At 37.7% G+C, this 22,275-nt stretch overlaps 1 protein-coding gene across 1 annotated transcript; it reads left to right on the forward strand.

Annotated features, from left to right (window-relative positions):
* Positions 1–307: 307 nt before the first annotated feature.
* Positions 308–21,666, forward strand: eif5b (eukaryotic translation initiation factor 5B). The gene is made up of 24 exons (XM_084403000.1): positions 308–446; positions 3,842–3,961; positions 4,774–4,852; positions 4,990–5,641; positions 8,066–8,277; positions 8,358–8,508; positions 8,590–8,682; positions 8,766–8,852; positions 9,583–9,651; positions 9,757–10,070; positions 10,155–10,262; positions 10,338–10,448; positions 11,160–11,227; positions 12,088–12,229; positions 12,305–12,436; positions 12,558–12,740; positions 14,809–14,970; positions 15,080–15,211; positions 15,381–15,512; positions 17,631–17,707; positions 17,778–17,942; positions 18,511–18,649; positions 18,764–18,925; positions 20,494–21,666. The coding sequence occupies exons 1-24, from the start codon at positions 334–336 to the stop codon at positions 20,599–20,601; spliced, it is 3,711 nt and encodes a 1,236-aa protein (XP_084259126.1). The 5' UTR covers positions 308–333; the 3' UTR covers positions 20,602–21,666.
* Positions 21,667–22,275: the final 609 nt, after the last annotated feature.

Raw genomic sequence — 22,275 nt, forward strand, 5'->3', positions numbered from 1 at the left:
GTAATAAGGTTTGGATGGCAACATTCTTGCCATGCTATTCTTGCTCCTGTCGCGTTCGCCTGGTTCCTGACGCGAAGTTTAGCGCAGATTAGTATGCCATGTAGATGGCCTATAATTTTATTCTTTAAATATAGTTTTCTTTTTCGTCTTCTGTGCGATTTGTTTGAGAAAAAGTACAAGAACGGCATTTTTTTTAGTCAAAGACCCCGAAATCTCATTAAAAACGCATTCATCCTTTTAATATGTAGCCGAATGAATGGACTATCCAGATGCGCTAAAGGTCTGCGCTGAGGCCGCCGTGCGCGATTACTCAATGTCAAGTGCGCATGCGCAATGCGAGCAAGACCAACTTGCGTGGCTAACACCGACTACACTGCATCGCAACGAGGAGGTTACAGTTATTCACACATAATGGGAAAGAAACAGAAAAATAAGGGAGATGACGGGTGAGTCAGAACACGTGCGAATGCGTAACACGGACTACAGTGACCTACTGTGCTGTTTGTAATCTTGACAGGGTAACGTTAATGTTTAAGGAGACACACTGTTAGCCACCTGGCTAGCTTCTGATGGGCATGAGTTCATGTGCCGCTGTAACTAGGCCTGTCTTGATCATTACCATACCGACGCTCTTACCAAAGAGGAATATCATCAGTAGATCACTGACATTCACTAATACAGGTCTAGACACGAGGCTGATTGGGTAATTTATTGTAAGCGTGTCTAATTTGTCACGGTTGTGGCTTTAAAATGAGACACGAGTAGGTTTGGCCAGCCCCCCTGAGTCGAGGTCCTCCAGCTGTGAGTGTTAGATTAGACGCACTTCACATCTGCTGTCATATCATATCATATCAGACACTGTCCGAGCACAGAAGACATTAGTATTTAAGGGCTGTGGCCTCTGTGTATTACACGCAGTATCTGATTCCTCGTCCGACAGTGCAACATCATCCGTTTCCATTGTGCTGGCTGGCGGTTTCGCATTGTCTTCGGTAAAACGCTCTTCTATGGGATGCCATCGATCTTTGTTCGTGTAGAAACGGTGTTGTGCCTTACTTGAACTCCCTGCTAAATTATTACCCCCCTCGTTGAGGCCGCCGCTACCTGGTTGCCTAATCCTAACCGCACCCACACACCTAATCCTAAACCTACCTGGGACTCAGGGGGGGTGATGATCTGAAGGAGGGGGTCCGAGTTCGGCACAACAACGGTAACAGTTAGAAATCTCGAGCTGTGGAGATGTTAAAATGCTCGCAAGACTGTGACAGTCTTTCATCAGCTGGATTGGGCTTTCCCACTGAGATCAAGGGCTGTGATTGTGAAGCTTATGATAAATAATAAAAGTGATTCAGGCTGTATTTAAAATTTTAAGATCAACTTTTTTGTGTGTGAACATCTGATCTGATTATTGCATATATTTTCACCACAGTTCTGAAATGAGAGAAATGATTAACACTTCATTGATTTGAGTAATTGGTTAAGAGTGGTATTCTAAATGTTTATCACAATCATGGAAAAATACATAAATAAACACTACAGTTCTATCAATTTTCACATATGTGACCACAAAACCAGTCATATGGGTAATTATTTTGAAATTGAGATTCATACAGCATCTGAAAGCTTTCCATTGATGTATGGTTTGTTAGGATAGGACAATATTTGGCCGAGATACAGCTCCAGAATCCAGGGTGCAAAAAAATCGAAACGTTGAGAAAATCGCCTTTAAAGTTGTTCATTTATTTTCGCGATTGTGCTGCATTCACTCACAGAAATAAATGTTTTATATATTTACGGTAGGAAATGTACAAAATATCTTCGTGGAACATGATCTGTACTTAATATCCTAATGATTTTTGGCATAAAAGAAAAATCGATAATTTTGACCCATACAATGTATTGTTGGCTATTGCCACAAATATACCCGTGCGACTTATGACTGGTTTTGTGATCCAGGGTCACATATATATAATTTTAATTGAGTGTATAATTTATTTAATATATCATTGTAAATGTCTCAAACTTCAATAATAAATATGTCATAGACATATTGTTTTTGGTTAGAGTAAAACATGTTTGAACGTACGCCATAGTGATTTTGGTGAATCCAGGATGAATAATTTGTTTTGATGTTTTTAAACTGGTTCAGATTGCATTAAATGAATATACTATAATTATATTTAAAATATATAATATAGAATCATTAAAATACATTAAGTTTATATATATATATATATATATATATATATATATATATATATATATATATATATATATATATACTTAAAATCCCTATACAGTATATTATTGGAAATTAATTGATCAAAATCTGAAGCTTGGAATTGATTGTAATTTTTATGTCAGACTCTAATCTTTTATGTTTCTTCTGTTCTGTAAGCTGTGGATTGTTTTTAGTTTGTTAGGTTGAAATTATTTTAGGTTTTTTAGGTTTTTCTGTATTACTGGGCAGTGTGGGACAGTAGTTTCACCTGGTTTGACCTGTTTTCTCCTTCCGTTTTACAGTCGCTTGAATGTCTAAATTTAGCCGGGTCTGATGCTGAGCAGATACTTGCTCTTCTCGCCTTGCTGGATGGAGGTGGTTAAGTAGATTAGTGCCCTAATGAGTGTGTTAACCTTTGCTAACCATTCAGTGCTGGTTGCTATGTCATTCCCTGTTCAGTTTCAGAAGATGTCATGAGATCCAGCCATGAATTATTGCACTTTCAGTTGCGTCAAAACAAGATTACCTGTAACCATTACTGACTTTTGGAAAGGCTTTGCATTGCATCAAACACGTTTTTGAATTTATTAAAGTCCCCCCCCCCCATCTCTCCTTCATCCATTCAAGTAATTTGTCCAACTGTCTAGCTGGTCTTTCATCATCTGCTCTGTGTTGGCTGAGGTCAGCAGGTTTATGTATGTGAGAGGGATCTACCCTGTGATGTGAGGCTAGTAAACGGTGCTTTTTTTTTCTGATGCAACAAGCATGCAAGGAGGGCTTTAGACTCCACTATATAAGCAGCAGCACAAGTTCACTTCCTCCTTATTGCTGTGTTTGACTTGACGGGTAAGGTGCACGTGTTTAGGTGTTCAATATGCTCAGTTTTTGTAAATCTTGGTGTAAATCTTGGTATATGCTTTCATTGGTTGTCTAGAGTGGTTTTTGGGGTGTAATATGCATCTGTGCTGCTTTTGTAATGCTGATTGATTGATGAGTTTGTCAGAAATATATTGTCTTACACCACTGGTCTATAATGGTAGTCTTTTTTAGTGAAAGTATGATGTAAAGTCACAATAGGACATCCTGCTGTTGTTTTTTTCCAAATCTCTGGTGACAGATGTGAGTTTTCCTGGCCAATTGCTAGTTAATCATTTCTGGTGGTCTGCATTTACTCAGAGGTTAATTGTTTTATTGCACCGTACATGTGTGTTAACCTGATTTCATCAAATATTTGTAGTTTTATGTACATTTCTATTCGCTTTCTCATAACATTTCTACGTTTTTTTTAAATGCAAAATATTTTATTGTAAATTTACACCATTTAAAGACCCTGTGAAATCTATAGATGTGATATTTATTCTTGTAGAGACATATTTCCTGTTCAAACAGGAAGATTACTATTAGAGGGAATCATGCGATTCGTGAAAGTTATAGTTTTAGTCCAATGTCCTTGAAGAGGTAAACTGTAAATGTTAAGTGCGTTTGTGCTTAATGATTTTTTTTTTTTTAGTCAACTTTTAGAAATACACCACCATGTTGAAGACCTTAAAGTTAAAATGCATGGAAAACGTCCTCAGTCAAATTGAATGCATTCTTCCTCTTTTTCTGTCAATTTTATAGTGCCAAAGACGACGGGGTTGACATCGACGCACTTGCGGCAGAGATCGAAGGAGCAGGAGCAGGCAAGGAGCAGAACAAATCAAAGAGCAAGAAAAAGAAAGGAAAGAAAGAAGACTACGAGTAAGTCTTCGTCTCTTTCTTCCAACACTGACACAGTTGATAAGCCTAAAGAGATTTTCCCTGGCTTTACAGTTAACCTACTGCTCAAATAGTTAAAGGTCAAGATTTATTTAATATTGTTGAAAGCTTCTGCCATGACCGTCCCAGTCCATCATAGAAAATGATTGGGATGAACTGAAGAAGCACCAGCGTGGAGCTGGGAATCTGGAGAGATTCTGTATGGAGGAATGGTCTCTGATTTCCTGTCAGGTGTTCTCCAAATCATCAGGCATTATAGGAGAAAACTCAGAGCTGTTATCTTGGCAAAAGATTGCAAAAAGTATTTAATATAAGGGTGCCAATAATTGTGGCCAATGTGTTTTGGAGAAAAGCATTTATTTCATAATGTGATTTATCCCCCACTTTCAATTCTTTTACTTCAATGAAAGGCTAGATTTTTACGTATTCTTTGACTGAATAATCAAGAGAATTAACAGTGCAGATTTATTTTTACAGCCATCTTTGATCATATTTACCAGGGGTGACAATAATTCTGACCACAACTGTACGAACCCTGAGATGAATAATGTAAAAACATTCAACTATTTCTGTCACAATACCATGGTTACAGTTAGCATTACTACGTTAAATGCATGGTGAATGTTGGTGATTTATAGACTGTAAAGACTTGTATAACTTTCCACGTCAGCACTGTTTGATCTGATATTTATGGTTTACTGATCAATTTAATATGTGAATAAAAGTGTTAATTTGCATGAAAATATCAGTAGTGTAAATGTTTGGAAATAACTGATTACCTCTTTTTATTGCAGTGAGGAAGAAATCCAGAAAGAATTAGAGAGGCTGTCAGTAGAAGAGAAAGCAGGAAAACCAGAAAAAGAAACAGCGAAGGTATTCTTTAGTAACTCATAAACACCCATAAACACTTTCAACACACATTTTCTTTTTTCCTCCCTCTTCTAATCGTGCAGATACTATAAGTAGAGTCATTTGCCATTGAAAGCAATTCCTGCGTGTTTCCCTCTTAGAAATCCGATTCAGTAGAAGAGCCTGAACCTGAGCCCACCTTGACGAAAGCGGACAAGAAGAAGGCCAAGAAGGGTAAGAAGGCGAATCTGGAGGATGAGGAAGGTGATGAAGATCAGGGTCAGAACAACATGGAAAACGAGCACAGGACGAAAGATACGAATACGGTGGCGGCTCCCGCTCCTGCTGGTCCTGCTTCAGACTCTGAGGACGAGGGCTCCCAGTCACGACAGAAACCCAAGGCTAAAAAGAAAGGCGGGCGAAAAGGCGGGTCTGACTCGGAGGAGAATGATGAAGATGGTGGCGCGAAGAAGGGTGGAGGAACGGTCGACAATGACGAATCGGATGACGATTCTCAAACCTCAAGCAAGAAGAAGAAAGGTAAAGGCAAAGGCAAAGCAGAGAGTGAGGAAGACGAAAGAGAAGACCCGTCCTTCAAGATGAAGACAGCCGCGCAGAAGAAAGCAGAGAAAAAAGAGAGGGATAAGAAGAAGAAAGAGGAGGAGAGGGCCAAGCTGAGGGCTAAGAGAGAAAAAGAGGAAGAGGCCTCAAAAAAGGATGAGGGGAAACCGGTTACCACACCTTCAACAGAGAGCAAGACATTAGAGACAGCGGCTTCAGTGGAGCAGGATGAAGCTGATGTCCAAGGAGAAGGTCAGATTTTCCATAGTACATTGTCCACTCAGGAGTGTTTCTATATGTGTATTATAATACATACTGTATGTATTTATATATATATATATATATATATATTAGGGCTGTCAAAGTTAGCGCGTTAATAACGCGTTAACGCAAAATCATATTAACGGCACTATTTTTTTTAACGCTCGATTAACGCAGCGCGTATTTTCTGTTTGACCCGTGGCCCAAAACCTAGTTGGAGAAATGGAGATACACAGTGTTGCCAACTTAGCGACATTGCAGACCCATTTAGCGATTTTTCCCTTCAACAAAGCGCCCAAACCTTATTTAGTTTCTGAGAATCTACCGGTACCGCCGGTACTGCTCTCCCAGCACGCGCGCGCGCCTCTCTCTCTCGCTCTCTCTCTGCGTCTCGCGCTGGAGAGAGGAGCAGCGCTTTAATTCAGTTAAACACAGATATGATGTTGCTTCTCTAATTTTACATGCAAGTATAGCCGAAATCGCAAAACAGATATTGTGTTTATCTTATGTGTATTTGATTTAATCAGACGACGGCTCGATTATCAGGATTTTTGTGCAGATTAACATCTTGGAAGGGAGAGCTGGTTATGTCTTAATGGGTCGCGTTTCAGTCACCATTTCATATTCATTCCGTTGTTTGACAACAGAAACAGTAAAATATACCAATGAAAACAGTTTTATTGAGAATTTAGCTTCATCAAAATGGGCACAGAGAGAGACAAACTATAATGTAGCCTAATAATAAATAATAAATGTACATTTAGCATTTTCAGAAGAGCTGCCCTGTCATGCAAAAATCTAAACATGTTTGTGTTAATTGCTCAATGCAAAGAAAGAGAAGTAATGGGAACCTGGTATTTCTTTGTTCTTTCTACATGCGTCTAATAGACATGAACAAGTTCTTTGAAAAACATCTATGACCTTTGAAACATGTCTCCTCTTCATGCTCTATGTTGACTATGGTTTCAATAATAAACATACATTTGCATAAAGCATCTATATTTATCCATGCCCACGTTGATTAGAGTATTACAAACTTGAAAAGTATTAATTTAAGGTACATTTAGAACAAATAAAAAAATGTGCGATTAATCACGAGTTAACTCATGACAATCATGCGATTAATTGATTACAATTTTTAATCGATTGACAGCCCTAATATATATATATATATATATATATATATATATATATATATATATATATATATATATATATATATATATATATATATATATATATATATATATATATATATATATATATATATATGAAGAGTTCAGATGCAAAAGCCTCTAAGTGCCATCTGAAATTTTCTTCTAGAATGATCATTTTTATCAAGTTCAGTATATTTAAGTTCAGTAATTTCACTTAAATGACAATTAATAGTTAATAGAGGCTTTTGCATCTGAACTCTTCATATATATATATATATATATATATTACATACATGCATACATACATACATACAGTGTATATATATATATCAGATATTTGTGTTCAGGTATTTTCTGATTGATTTGAATGATTTCAAAAGTGTATTTTTTTATTATTTGTTTGTATTACTTTTTTTCTCAGTGATAACATTTATTAAATGTGCAATGCAGGATTTAAAATACAGTAAAAAACATATATATATATACACATATATATATATATTACGCACACTACCGTTCAATAGTTTGGGGCCAGTAATATGTATATATTTTTTGCACACAGAGGTTGTAATATTGTGAAATATTATTATTTTATTACAAAAAATACAGTAATATTGTGAAATGTTATCACAATTTAAAATAACTGTTTTCTATTTGAATATATTTTATCATCATTCTAAGATGCTGATTTGGTGCTCAAGAAACGTTTCTTATTATCAATGTTGAAAACCGTTATTGCTGCTTATTTTATTTTTTTACTGCATTTTTTTAGGATTCTTTTATAAATAGAAAGTTCAAAAGAACAACATTTATTTGAAATAAATAAATATCTATTGTACCATTATAAATGTCTTAAGCTGTCACTTTTGATCTATTTAATGCATCCTTGCTGAATAAAATATTAATTTCTTTAAAAAAAAAAAACTTACTGAATCCAAAATATTGAACTGTAGGATATAGCAATTTCGCTACTGAAGTTTAAATCAAACACTATTAAAGTCATTAGATGAGGAGTGCTAAATTGTCAAACATGCTCTATAGGAAAAGTTCTAAAAAGATGATGAAAGGCATCATGATTATTTGGGAATATTCAATACATCACCAAGTCCTAAGCTTTAAGACCATACATTAGTTGATAACATCTAAGCCACACTGGTTGATATCTAAGATGCTCCTCTGGGTTATTTCAAGCCCACATGATCACTGTTTTTTTTTATTCTCCAACTAATTTCCCTCTCTCTCCTCTGCTTTTCTACAGAGGAGGCTGAGGGTGATAAAAAGAAAAAGGACAAGAAGAAGAAGAAGGGTGAAAAGGAGGAGAAAGACAAGAAAAAGGGTCCCAGCAAAGCGACGGTGAAAGCCATGCAGGAGGCCCTGGCCAAAATGAAGGAAGAGGAGGAACGAATCAAAAGAGAAGAGGAGGAGAAACAGAGGCTGCTGGAGGAGATGGAGGCTCAGAGACTGGAGCAGGTCAGTGGAAAGACCCGGTCACTCAAGATCATGGTGTCAAATGATTATGTTTCCTTCAACTCTGAAACCTTCATCCACAGGAGCGTCTAGAGGCCGAGAGGAAGGAGAAGAAGAAGCAAAAGGAAAAGGAGAGAAAAGAGAGACTAAAGAAGGAGGGAAAACTCCTCACCAAGGCCCAGAAAGAGGCTCGAGCCAGAGCAGAAGCCACACTGCGAGCACTGCAGGCTCAGGGTGAGAACATGACTCACAGTGCTTATGATGAAGTTATGATGATAGTTTTCTGACCCGGTGGTGTCGTTGGCTTCCTTTCAGGTATTGAAGTGCCATCCAAAGATGCAATGCCAAAGAAGAAGCCCGTTTACTCTGACAAGAGAAAAAAGAAGCCAACAGCACAGACTCCTGAAGGTTAGATCCTGACTTGCTTCCTGCTGTGATCAAAGATGGTTAAAATTTCCTACGATTTTTTTTTGTGTGTGTGCTTATATTAGAAACGTCAGAAGTGACAGCGCCTACATCAGAGACACCTCAGCCAATCACAACAGAGATGGAAGTAGACAAGCCTGATGCGGAGCCAGGTAACGACCAATCACAGCCAGCTCTTCTAGATTTACTCGAGTTTAAAATGAAAAGCTTTAAGCTTGACTTTGATTTCTCAAATGTAGGGCCCTATAAAATCTGTAAATTTTTTCCCCTAAATTCTGTTTTCTGTTTTTATATTTTTATTTTAATGGTTTAACTTTGTTTTAGTCATTAAACAGCATGTTTGATCAATTGAAATTGGAAAATGTAGCATTTGAATCCGTCTTTTAAATGTAATCAAAATATAAAAAATTATTTACAATAAATTATCAGGTCTGTCAGGTCTGCACAACAAAACGAAACTAAATTAAAACTTAAACGTAAAAATATAGTTTTTTGTTATTCCTCAATTTTTTTTAAATAGTAATCATCTAAAATCAATGTTGTTATTATTATTGTTTTTATTACTACTATTTTGAGAAGTACATTTTAGTAAGAGTAATATATTTCTGTTGCAATTTCATGTTAACCATACTTTAATTCTGTCATGAAGACCTTTGAGTTTTTGACATGCAGATAGTAATTATTGTGGTTTAATAACAACTGACACTATTCCATATCGCGATTTGAATATGATTAATTTTGCAGCCCTACTTTTGAGTTATTAATCCAAAATTTGCCAAATTCCGTGACATTGCATGTTATACAGTAAAATTGTCTGTTCATAAATTTATGCTTTAAAGGAAGTGTGATGGCTTCTTAAAATTGTAATTTTCATTGTTACAGTTAAGGAGCCAAAGGCAGAGGCTGCTGATCTGGATGACTGGGAGGCCATGGCCAGCGATGAGGAGAAAGGTGGGGTTAAAGCAACCTGTCCCACAGATGCATATCTTTTAAAATCAAAGTAATTTGGTGGTAGTTTTCCACGGACCCTGATTCATTTGACATTTGTGCACTCAGAGATGAAGAAGGTTCACATCGAGGTGAAGGAACCCACTACAGCTACACAAAAACCTGCTGAAGACAAGGAGGATGGCAGTGAGGAAGAGGAGGAGGATGAAGAGGAGGAGGATGATGAGGAGGAGGAAGAAGAAGAAGAGGGTGAAGGAGAGGAGGAGAGTGAGGATGAGGAGGACAACAAAGACAGCAGCAACAAGACGACCACAAACAAAGCAAGAAAAGAGCCGAGCTCAGAGTCGAGCAGCGAGAGCGATTCGGATGATGACCGAAGCAAAGAGGAGAGACTTTACGACAAGGCCAAGAGGCGCATAGAGGTACAGATACTCAGTGTTTTGTACGGATATACGCACATTTTAGTCAGTGGAGTTGAAATCAATCACGTTTTCCTTTGTGTGCAGAAACGAAGGCAGGAAAACCTGAAGAACATAAATTTGGACAAGCTCCGATCTCCTGTGGTTTGTGTACTGGGTCATGTGGACACAGGGAAGACCAAAATCCTGGATAAGGTGCGTTTTAAAGCGACTGATGTGGACTTGTGTGGATTTTGTGTGTTTATTATTGTTTTCTTCTCTGTCCATCAGCTGAGACACACACATGTTCAGGATGGTGAGGCTGGTGGGATCACACAGCAGATCGGAGCCACAAATGTGCCCCTGGAAACCATTATAGAACAAACCAAGATGGTGAAAAATGTGAGTATCTTTCTGTAACGTGCAGGGGTTTTTTTTTCTTCTTTTTTTTCTTCTTCTTTCAGGATCTGTACAGTCATAGCATGTAGGTTAGATGGATAAATGAATCCACACAGAATATCAGATCAAATCAGTAATTTGAGAACAGTGTGGGTGATTCAGCTGTACCGTGTTTGCTCTCTAAGAGATGAAGCCGCCTCGCAAAAAGCTCAGTGTCAAAAGCCAGTGCCAAATTGAGTTCTTTTCGTGGCATATTGCGCTTAAACGTCCTAATACACAAAAGAATTGTCAAAATGCATGTCTTTGCGAGTATTTACGTGAACAAAATCAGTTATGTCTTAAGTGAATGTAAAAAGTTGAGAAAAATGTGCATGTGTAACAGTATATTGGATGCTTGCTTGGTCCTCAAGTGAAAGCAGCCTAAATAAGGGGGGAAATTACAATACTTAGCATTCGGCATTCAGTCACGTGACGTTATGTTATCTGCGTGGAGTAACATCTGGGACAGTTGCACGCAGTTTGTTCTTATTATTAAAACAAATGGGAAACAAATAGCATTAATAGTCATTGATAAATTTGAACATTGATTTGTATTCTTATTTTACGTGTATGTAGACTTTCATGGAACATTAGGTCATGAATATTGCCTCAAAAGTCATGGAAATGTATTGGTAAAGATGTGTATGAACCCTGGTGTTTGTATGTTTTTATCAGTTTGAGATGGAGAGTGTGAAGATTCCTGGCATGCTCATTATTGACACACCTGGACACGAGTCTTTCAGGTACACACTATACCTTTGTTTGTGTGTGTGTGTGTGTGTGTGCGCGCGCCATGTAAAAGTGATAGACAGAATATATACACTACCATTCAAAAGTTTTTTTCAAATTTTTAAGATAGAAATGAATGCATTTAAGGATCCCTTAAATGTATAAAATTGACAGTAAAGAGATTTTAAATGTTTCTATTTCAAATAAATGCTGTTTCTTTTTAAAGTTCTGTTCTTCAAAGAATACTAAAAATAATAATGGTTTCCACAAAAATATTAAGCAGCATAATTGTAAATGTTTCTTGAGCAGCAAATCAGCGTATTAGAATGATTTCTAAAGGATCATGTGACACTGAAGACTGGAGTAATGAAATTGTTTTAAATGAAAATTTGCCATCACAAGAATAAAATGACATTTTAAATTGAAAACAGTTATTTTACATTGTAATAAATTGTTTCACTGGATTTTTTTTATGTATACATTTTTTCGTTTTCTGATAATAAGGCATAAATGTCAACCGACGTGAGGTTCAAAAAGTGAAACAACAGTATGGTATACATTTAAATATACAGAAATAAGTGGAAACAAAATAATGTAAGAAATGTCAGACAAATATCCCTGATACGTAAAATACAAGGTCAAAAAATCACTTTTGTCACATCGTGAGTTTTACAGTATTTTTGTTCCGATTAATAAATTCAAACTTTGTGAATATAAGAGACTCACAAAAAATCCAAACTTTTGAATGGTTGTGTGTGTATATTTATAAACAAACAAAAAAACGTACCTTTTATAAACTTAGAAAATCCATACCAGTCTTGACTTTAGTTGTATAGTATTTGTATGTTTAATGGCACTCTCCTCCACCCTTCAGTAATCTGCGGAACAGGGGTAGTTCTCTGTGTGACATCGCCATCCTGGTGGTGGATATCATGCACGGTTTAGAGCCACAGACACTCGAGTCCATCAACCTGCTGAAGGAGAAGAAGTGCCCCTTCATAGTAGCACTTAACAAGGTACCAGATAGTGACTACTGAATGCTGATACTGATCATTACAACAAGTATTTGAATGCTAATGTTTCTTTGTCAGATCGACCGTCTGTATGACTGGAAAAAGAGTCCAGAAACAGACGTGGTGGCCACACTGAAGAAACAGAAGAAGAACACCAAGGATGAGTTTGATGAGAGGGCTAAATCTGTCATCGTAGAGTTCGCGCAGCAGGTCTGTTGTCTCTATCTTTTTGTATAGTCTTAATGTTGTTTGCAAATGCTGTTTCTTGTTGACTTGTATAAGAAGTGAGCTTAACTTAAATGTTGTCTTGTGCGTGTCTTTCAATCCTCAGGGTCTTAATGCCGCCCTGTTCTACGAGAACAAAGATCCTCGTACGTTTGTGTCCCTGGTTCCCACCTCGGCCCACTCGGGTGACGGGATGGGGAACCTCATTGCCCTGCTGGTTGAGCTCACTCAAACCATGCTGGCCCGCCGACTGGCTCACTGCGACGAACTTCGGGCACAGGTCATGGAGGTAAGTGGTCAAAAGGAAAAGCTTTAATGAGTTGATTATGACATTACATTTAGATTTGACCACATTGCAACAGTCCTTTTACAAGTTGTTTGCAGCATATTGAGCATTATTATAACCAATCACACATTCTGTTGAGTATATGAACTAGTGTTGCACGGTGCACCGATACTTCAAAAGTATCGCGATTCTCGGAAATGAAAAACGTCACGATTCCTAAATTTATTAGTATCGATACTTCTAAGAATGACCGCGTTCCAGATTTGTAAGGCCGGCAACACACTGGCTGCGTGGCGTGTCCGTTTTTATTTCGGTTCCCATGTTAACAGGTTAGAGCTAGCACACTGCCTGCGTGACACGTGACTCAGGCGCAGCTCGAGACGCGCGGAAAACGCGTGCATGCTAGAAATAGAACCAACGCCTATTTTTCACGCGACACGCAAGCGTGTTGGAAGCGTTTCCAGGCAAAATAGAATAGGAAAAGATGTTTCCATGTCATTTTGACACGAATACATATTAATAAATGACATTTTGATGTTTGAAAGTCTCTAGGTTTTGACAAATGCAGATTTAAATGTAATTTAAAAAAATATTATCGATTTTCAAATACTGCACCTCTCAATACATAACGAAATATTCTGTAGTCTATTTTGCCGTCAACACTGCCGATGTTGTCTTAGCTGCTATATATTTGTTTAACATGAAGTATAGGCCTTCCATAACTCTCTCCATATGTCAAATATATCACCAATGAGGCTTATCATATGTTACCAATATTAAACATTGTTTAATATAATCGCTGTTCATATTTTTATTCAAAGTTCAGAATCAAGATAAAGTTATTACCGGTAACTCTTATGTTTCTTATGATAAATGAGATAATGCTGCTAAATTTACAATTTTTTTTACCTTGAATGTCATTGCTCTAATTTATTTTTTATATTTTGATATTTCATATTTTGTTCAAATGTCTAATATATCATTTATTAGTGTGTTATATGATTAGAATGTTGTCCCGGTTTTAAAATAAAGCGCAGCAATGATATTTGAGTGTTTCTCCCTTTTCAGGAAAAGTATCAAAATCGCAATTCTTGACTTGGTATCAGTATCGAAACAATAATTTTGGTATCGTGACAACACTAATATGAACGCAGTGGCCAATCAGAGGCATTTAGATTCGTCAATGTTGAAAATGCCAGAGCTTTGTTTGGTGTGCGCCCTTAATAACTACATCCTAAAAATTGTGAATAAACAACTAAGTGCAGATACGACGCAAGTACATTGATTCTGCAGTGTAGACCGTTTACATTATTATAGCGGTTATATTTGAGAGTGGGTAGCTTGCGCTAGACTGAAATCATGGACCGCTTCAGTGATAATGTTCTTTGCTTGCTTTCTGTATATCATTTATTCCAAGTTTGACTAGCCATTTTGTTTTTCATGCTACTAAAATAACCAATGTGATAACACATTTTCTTATGTGTAAACATTTCTTAGCTTGTTTTATCTGTGTAGCCAGAATGTGATGTGCCTTTCCCCAAACACAAAGCTTTTTAAAATATATTTTATTAATCAACATTAATTTTCTTTATTATAATATCAAGAGTAATGATCGACAACAATGATTTTTGTCATAATATTGTAATCGCTGTCCAGTGTCCACCACAGACCAGTGGTAGTTTGAAGGAGTTTACCAGCCTGAGCTTTTTTCAGAAAGTTTGCTTTGTCAAGCTGTTTCAAACTGCCGAAATGGCAAACATTTGTTTTTTGGCCTGATTTTTAATTTTTTTTTAAATGATGTCACACCAGTTCGTACTTTGATTTCACTTATATTATATCTGGGCCTTAAATGCCATGTCAGATGCAGCTTCTGTTCCACCTTTGCAATGTAAAGATGTTTTTTGTTGATGTTGATGTTGATAATTTTACTGGTAACTGTCTATACTATAGTATTCTGATTGATTTAAGTAATTGTGTTGTCTTGTGTCAAATATGTAAATTTAACCAAGTACCTAAACATTGCCCATCCAAGCTATAATATAACCTCTGCGGTCCATTTCCTGTATCTCAGGTAAAAGCTCTGCCTGGCATGGGTACGACGATAGACGTGATCCTGATCAATGGTTGTCTGCGTGAGGGCGAGACCATTATCGTCCCTGGTGTGGATGGACCAATCGTCACTCAGATCAGAGGGTTGCTCCTCCCTCCACCCCTGAAAGAGCTCCGAGTGAAGGTCTCATACCCAATTATATATTTAACTCGCCATATCCGTTACGTTGTGATAGAGCTCTGAGCTTGTCTCACTTGATCACATGCTACATGTTCCTTCTCTCTGTGTACAGAATCCGTATGAGAAGCATAAAGAAGTGTCCACGGCTCAGGGAGTGAAGATCCTGGGGAAGGATCTGGAGAAGACGCTGGCAGGCCTGCCTCTCCTCGTCGCTCATAAAGAGGATGAAATTCCTGTCCTGAGGGTAACCATGTTCTTCTACAAACCAATCAGTTGTGTCCCTTTAAGAACACGCTGTACTTTTCTTTCTTTCCTCTCTTTTCTCGCACATACAATAATCAAGTCAGTAATAACTGTTAATCTAATTGCTACATTGGTGAGCTTTCCTGCATCCTGATGTTTGCTCTTTGTAGGACGAGTTGATCCGGGAGCTGAAACAAACTCTGAATGCCATAAAGCTGGAGGAGAAGGGTGTGTATGTGCAGGCCTCCACGCTCGGCTCTCTGGAGGCTCTGCTGGAGTACTTGCGTACATCCAAAGTGCCTGTAAGTCTTCACACACTCTCATAAAACCCTTTTTATAAATGGGTTATTGAAGAACTTGCTTGGATTTATTATGGTTTTGCGATGCATGTTGTATCTAAGCTCTTTCAAAACCAAGCAAGCTGCCTACATAAGCAGTTGCCTTCTAAGGCCACATCCTGTCTGTCGTGGCAGAGTCAGTGAGTTAGTGCACCCTAAATTGGCGGCAACTCTGTGTGACGCACAAATCTCTCTTCTCACGTGAAGCGCATGAAAGATTCCAGATTTGCTGGTATTTGATGGTAACATCTTACTCTAATGAGCAATAGATGCTGCACAAATATTGGTCAAAGTAGTCAAGTTTTAATTAGATTATATATAATGTACTATGCTTCATATATTATAGTACAAAGTATTAAATGCAAATATATTTATAATCAGCATTACTCTCATCTTGGCTGCCATCTTAAAGTCCGCGTGAACCGGAAGTTGCAAACGACTTTTCTCCAGTGCTGTGACGTATTTCCCAGTGAAAAGGAATATTGAACAGAGGGCAGGGTTTTACTCTAGCGCTCCTCCTCTCCATCTCTCGCTCATAGCAGACTAACGGTTTGAGGGGAGTGGTTAAGCGTTTCCCAAACCAAGCCGTCAAACATACGTCATCAGGGAAGGTCCTCCAAGGCAGAGGGGAGGGGCATTTTCAGATTTTGATTAAAGATTACAAAGCCAAAAAAAATTTTTGTGTGGATTGACTGGATGAATTGTTCACCACAAAACTAACAATTTAGGCAAACAAAGTAAATATGGTCAATTTTGAATTCATGTGGACTTTAAAGTATTGTTTTTATGGCTATCACCATGATTAAATTCAAGTACTCTATTTAAAAAAAAAACTCTTGATTGCAATTTATGTTTCGATTTAACCTGTGGTGACATATCAGGTCCTCCCTTGAAATCGGGTCTCTGTTAGGACTCCAAGCGATCTCATTGGCTCAAATTACTTTTAATAGGTACTCTCTTTAGCGCCTGATTACAATTCCTACAAAATCATGTCATGATAAATGCTGTTTGAACTGTTATAAAGACCATTAATTTCTGTATTAGCCTATGTACTAGCATAGCATACAGATACCCGATTAGCCTGATAGCTTAGATTATACACGCATTTGCACTTACCCTACATGTATTCACAGTCATCTTTAATATAATTACGTGTTGATTTAAGTGGACCTGATTCCAAGGACGAGAATCCATGAACGGCATTATAAGACAGTTTTCTAAGGCTTTACGATGTATTTAAACCATTTAAAAATCATAATATAGCATAGTGCTACTGTGAAATTACAAAGTCTGCGATTCAATTAAATAAGTATATGCACTGCGGGTTTTGGTGAAGTGCGATGCTTTAATTATTTACATATATGTGCAGGTTACGTATCTCAGAGTGTCTCCGTTCACAGTAAATGCTGCTCCACACAAACTCAGTCTCTGCATGTGCCGTTTGTTTGGGTTTCCAATAACGTGCGTTTGGGAGCGCATATAAAGTCTGACGCGATTTGTGTTTCATAGCGAAGGGTTGCACTGTTATCATTTGCATGCGCGGAGCGCGTCTTTGCAGCTCGGTTAACAAACTCCATCTCTGCATATGCTGCGAGTTTGGGTTGCTTAAAACGTTCATCTGGGAACACAACGTGCGCCGTTTCACCAGATTTGTAACGTAATATTAATATTTCTAAATATGACAACAATCGCAATCAGTTGGCGCCCTCTGCAGAAGTTTGATATAATACGGCATATACATAAGTTGATTGTTTATATTATATATTACATTATGTATTTTAACAGTGTTAAAACCATATGATTACTTGATTTTGATACTTTATTTGAACCAGTAAGTATTGCCTTATTGTTATTATATATGTATTTTAAGTCATTTTACACGTTATTGTTCGCTTGGGTCTATTTGTACTACCACAAATTTTTTTATCAGGTTACTCGATTAATCGTCAAAATGTCAACCGATTACTTGATTACCAAAATAATCATTGTTTTTGTTTCCTCCATTGAGCTTGTTGCAGTGTAATTGAGTTGTAGTGTTTCAGTTGTTTGCATCTCCTCTTAGATTCTCTTTCTGTCCTTCAGTATGCTGGCATCAACATTGGTCCCGTCCACAAGAAAGACGTCATGAAAGCTTCTACTATGTTGGAGCATGATCAACAGTATGTATTCTGAGTGTTACATAATTATCTCCTATCATGGATTATATCATGCTAATCACTCTCTCTGTAGGTATGCAGTGATCCTGGCGTTTGATGTGAAAATAGAGCGAGATTCTCAGGAGATGGCTGACAGTCTCGGCGTGCGCATTTTCAGCGCTGAGATCATCTACCATCTGTTTGACGCCTTCACCAAATACAGAGAAGACTACAAGAAACAGAAACAGGATGAGTTCAAGTGCGTTCAAGTCTACTGCCCTCATCCTCACCCTTTTTTCTCAATTTAATACACTACAGTTCAAAAGTTAATGCTTTTTTTAGTTCATACTAAAAATTAACACTTTTATTCAGCACGAGTGCATTAAATTTATAAATAGTGGCAATATAATGCTGTTTACTGCATAATATTTGTGTGGAAACTGGTATATTACTTCACAATTCCTTGTTGAATAGAAATACAGTTTCCACAAAAATATGATGCAGTAACATTGATTTTAACAAAAAATGTTTCTTAAGCAACAAATCAGCATATTAGAATGATTTCTGAAGGATCATGTGACACTGAAGAATGGAAAAATGATGCTGAAAATTCACAGAAATAACATTTTAAAATACATTATTTAAAATGTTAGTAATTTTTCACAATATTACCGTTTTCACAGCCTTGGCGAGCAAAATAGACTTTTTCATAAATATGAACAATCTAACTGAGCCCGTAGTAGTGTACGTTTTAACATTTAACTCTAGGCCTAGGTTCTTAAAGACTGTGTCAAAGTTGAATATTTGAACGTTTCTCTCTTTTTCAGACAACTAGCCGTGTTTCCCTGTAAGCTGCGTATATTGCCCCAGTTCATCTTCAACTCCAGAGATCCCATCGTCATGGGCGTCATTGTGGACGCCGGAGTTCTGAGAACAGGCACTCCGGTGTGTGTGCCCACCAAAGGGGTGAGACATTTAGACAGTTTACACATTATATGCTCAATAAATAAAGAAGCAGAGAAACTGCTTTCCTTTTCGAATATGTAGTGCTATTGTTTGCATTAATTTTTCTCTCCTCAGTTTGTAGACATTGGCATTGTGACCGGTATTGAAATAAATCACAAATCTGTAGACATCGCTAAGAAAGGACAGGAGATCTGTGTGAAAATAGAACCAATTCCTGGAGAATCACCCAAGATGTACGGCCGACACTTTGAGTCTGTAGACCTCATTGTTAGCAAGGTAAGCTCTCTCCTACATCCTGAAATAAAGCCACTGGAGCTCATGTGATGCCAAGACAGTGTTGTTTTTGTTGACCCTTTTCCAGCCAGCGTAAAAATAAACAATAATAATAATTTTTGAAAAAAAGAAAAAGGAATATATAAACATTAATTCAAAATATGAATAAATACTATAATAGCATACAAATATTACTAAAATATGGCGCTTTTCCACTGCATGGTACGGTACGGCTCACTTCGGCTCGCTTTAAATGGTTCCTGGTCTGTTGAGGTTCCAAGCGCACCGTCCCGATACTAAAATGTGACGTGAAAACACTGCAGATCACTGATTGGTCAGACAGAATCGTCACTACCAGCGTCATTGTATTTGCGACACGAGACACTAAGGCTCAATCCCAATTCTATTTTATACCCCTTCGCCTACCCCTAACCCTTCGCCTACCCCTTACCCCTTGAAACAGAGTGGCAAGGCGTAGGGGTGAAAATATTCCCCTAAGAAATGGGACACCACTACTACACCGTTACAAGTCATTATACGTCGTCGCTAGCGCCTACGTCACAGGAGATGCGCCAATGTTTATCACGAACTTCCAAACCTCCGTGAGTTACAGCTATTTTGTTTTTGCATTTTTCGTCTGAAGTTCGCAGAAAACAACAGAGATGACGATATCTTCGACGCCTAATGCTGCGTTCACACCAAACGCGAATAGAGCGTCTTGCGCGAGTGATTTCAATGTAAAGACGTGTTTACGCGCGTCTGGAGGTCTTGCGGCACGAATGAGGCGTTTATCCGTCCACTTCGCTTCAAACTTTTGCTTTTTACACGCGTCATATTGTTAACGAACTTTAGCGTTTTTTTTTTTTTTTTTTTTAACGTTTCTTTGAAGAACATGACCGTAAATATAAACACATGATTGAATGTGACATAAAGAAAATGATTATTGGCAGTCATGTTGCCTCTGTAGCCGGTGTATGCAGGTACATTTCTCATACCCCTTCGTTTGAAGTGTGGTCCTGAAAAATCTTCGTTTCAAGGGCTATCTGGCCCTTCCCCCTACTCCTACCCCTCCAACCAAAAGAGAATCGAGACAACCCTACCCCTTCACGGGAACGCGCAAAACGGAGGGGTAGGGGCAAGGGGTGAATTGGGATTGAGCCTAAACCCGCTAGATTTAAATAGCCAGTAGACAACAGCCAACGCTGTAGCACCTGTTTTTAAAGTACTTGCTTGAAAAAAGAAGATTGTTCCTGTGTTGTGCGTTTGAAATGTGGCACGTTTACGATGGTGTCAAGGCAGTAGAGGCGGCGCAACTATAACGATCAGTCCCACCCACTTTAAAGCGGTACTAACTGCAGTGGAAAAGCAACCGAGCTAAAGCGAACCGTTCCATACCGAGTCGAGTCGTACCACGCAGTGGAAAAGCGAAGCGAGCCGAACCGTTCCTCGCCGAACCGAGCCGTACCATGCAGTGGAAAAGCGCCAATAGTGTCTGTATTCAGTCTGCTGCCCCCTTAAAAGTGATTGGTATTGATTTATCTAATGCACATTTGTTCCTGCATCTCTTGTAGATCACCCGTCAGTCAATCGACACTCTGAAGAACTGGTTCAGAGACGAGATGCAGAAATCAGACTGGCAGTTAATCATGGAACTGAAGAAAACCTTTGAAATCATCTGAACGCACAAGTGACTGACTGATTCTAGATCTCAAACGACCCCCGTGCACACATACAAACGCTATATGTTGTACACTCCTAAAGGTCACGTGATTATGGAGTCATCAGTGTTGCTCATACATTTAAGGACATTCGTACTCTGACACTCAGCCTTGCACAGTCCCGTATCGAGGACTTGTTCCTCGTGTGTGCATGGGAGAAAACTCACACCACTACCCTTTTCCTCCAGCTGTTTTTGCGTGGTGGGGAGTGCTGGAGACCAAAAAAAAAAAAGAAAAAAAAAAGATGGAAAAAAAAAGAAAGCAAGGAAAAAAATGTTTTTCTGTGAGAAACTGAAACTATTACCACTGTTTTAAACAGTGACAAATGTTAGAAAATGTTAGACAACCTTTACAATTATTCCAAATGTGCCTGTTCTCTCTGATCAATCCAGGTTTTTTTTTTTTTTTTTTTTTTTTTTTTAAACCATCTCAAAGTTCATTGTATGGATGGATTAAACTTGAGCTGCTGATTTGGGCCTGAGGTCTGACCTTAGATTTAGGCTGAGGTTTAAATCGAAAGGTACAAGTTGAAGACCGTGTGGCTTTCATGAATGACTGCTGGAGATTACACCAGGATTTTAGATATATATATAAAAACAGTCACCTTATCAGTATTTTCATTTTGCCCTGCTTTTTCCATTCCTTTTTGGAGTACAGTTCTTAAACTGACCTTTTTAAACCTTTTTCCCCTCTCTCTCTTGGGTGTGTGAACTTGGATGAAAGGCTCTTCCCTTAATCAATTTGAATATGTCATTTCAGAGATTGATATGTGAAAATAAATCAACAACAATAAAGAGATGGCCTATTTATAGACATTGTTGTCCTTTTGTTTTGCTTTTGGTGATAATGAATGCACAGGTGAAGCTTACAAAATGTCAAAATTAAATGGATATTAGATTATATTTTGCTTAAAGGAAAAAGAGCCCCTTTTCTGAGGACAACAAAGATTTGTGACATAATTTTTTGCCCAAAATGTATATAACCAGCTGTAATGTGGAAAAGGTGAAATAAAAATTTAAGTATACATCATGTTGTAGGTTTTTTAATTTATACTTGCATTATTTTCTTTTATCTATAAAATATTATTTTCAGTCACTTCATTACAGCACATAGAATGTTTTGTATTATTACATGTGTATGAACCCTCTGGTACTGTTCTGGTACAATTAAATGTTTGTACTATATTTTAGTTTGATAATGGTTTTTATTTAATCGTACTAAATTATATTTATGCAGTAGTTATAATCAATTTATTCACTTTTTGAGCATGGACCCTAAAAATGAAATTTCCTAAACTGTCATAAGTCTTGAATCCAGTTTGGTCTCTTTTTAAAGACGAAGGCTTAAATGAATAAATAAATAAAAAATAGCTCTCAGTAAGAATTTGTTTGTGCGCAATACCAAACGTCTCCAATAGATGAAATTCGTCTCCCATTAATTTCCGATGCGGTCATTTTTGACCATGAACAATTGTCTGTGACTATTTTTTTTCAGGACCATTAAACCTTTTCGAGTCATGTCCATGAGTGTGTTCACACAACAAGTGCCACAACCTTTACCAAGTTTCGTACCATTCCGATAAAGTAAATAAATAAATAAAAAGGTTTGGGAATCCGGCAGGGGGCGCTAGAGGTA

The sequence above is a fragment of the Rutilus rutilus genome (genome assembly GCF_951802725.1).
Source record: "Rutilus rutilus genome assembly, chromosome: 2".
Classification (NCBI taxonomy): domain Eukaryota; kingdom Metazoa; phylum Chordata; class Actinopteri; order Cypriniformes; family Leuciscidae; genus Rutilus; species Rutilus rutilus.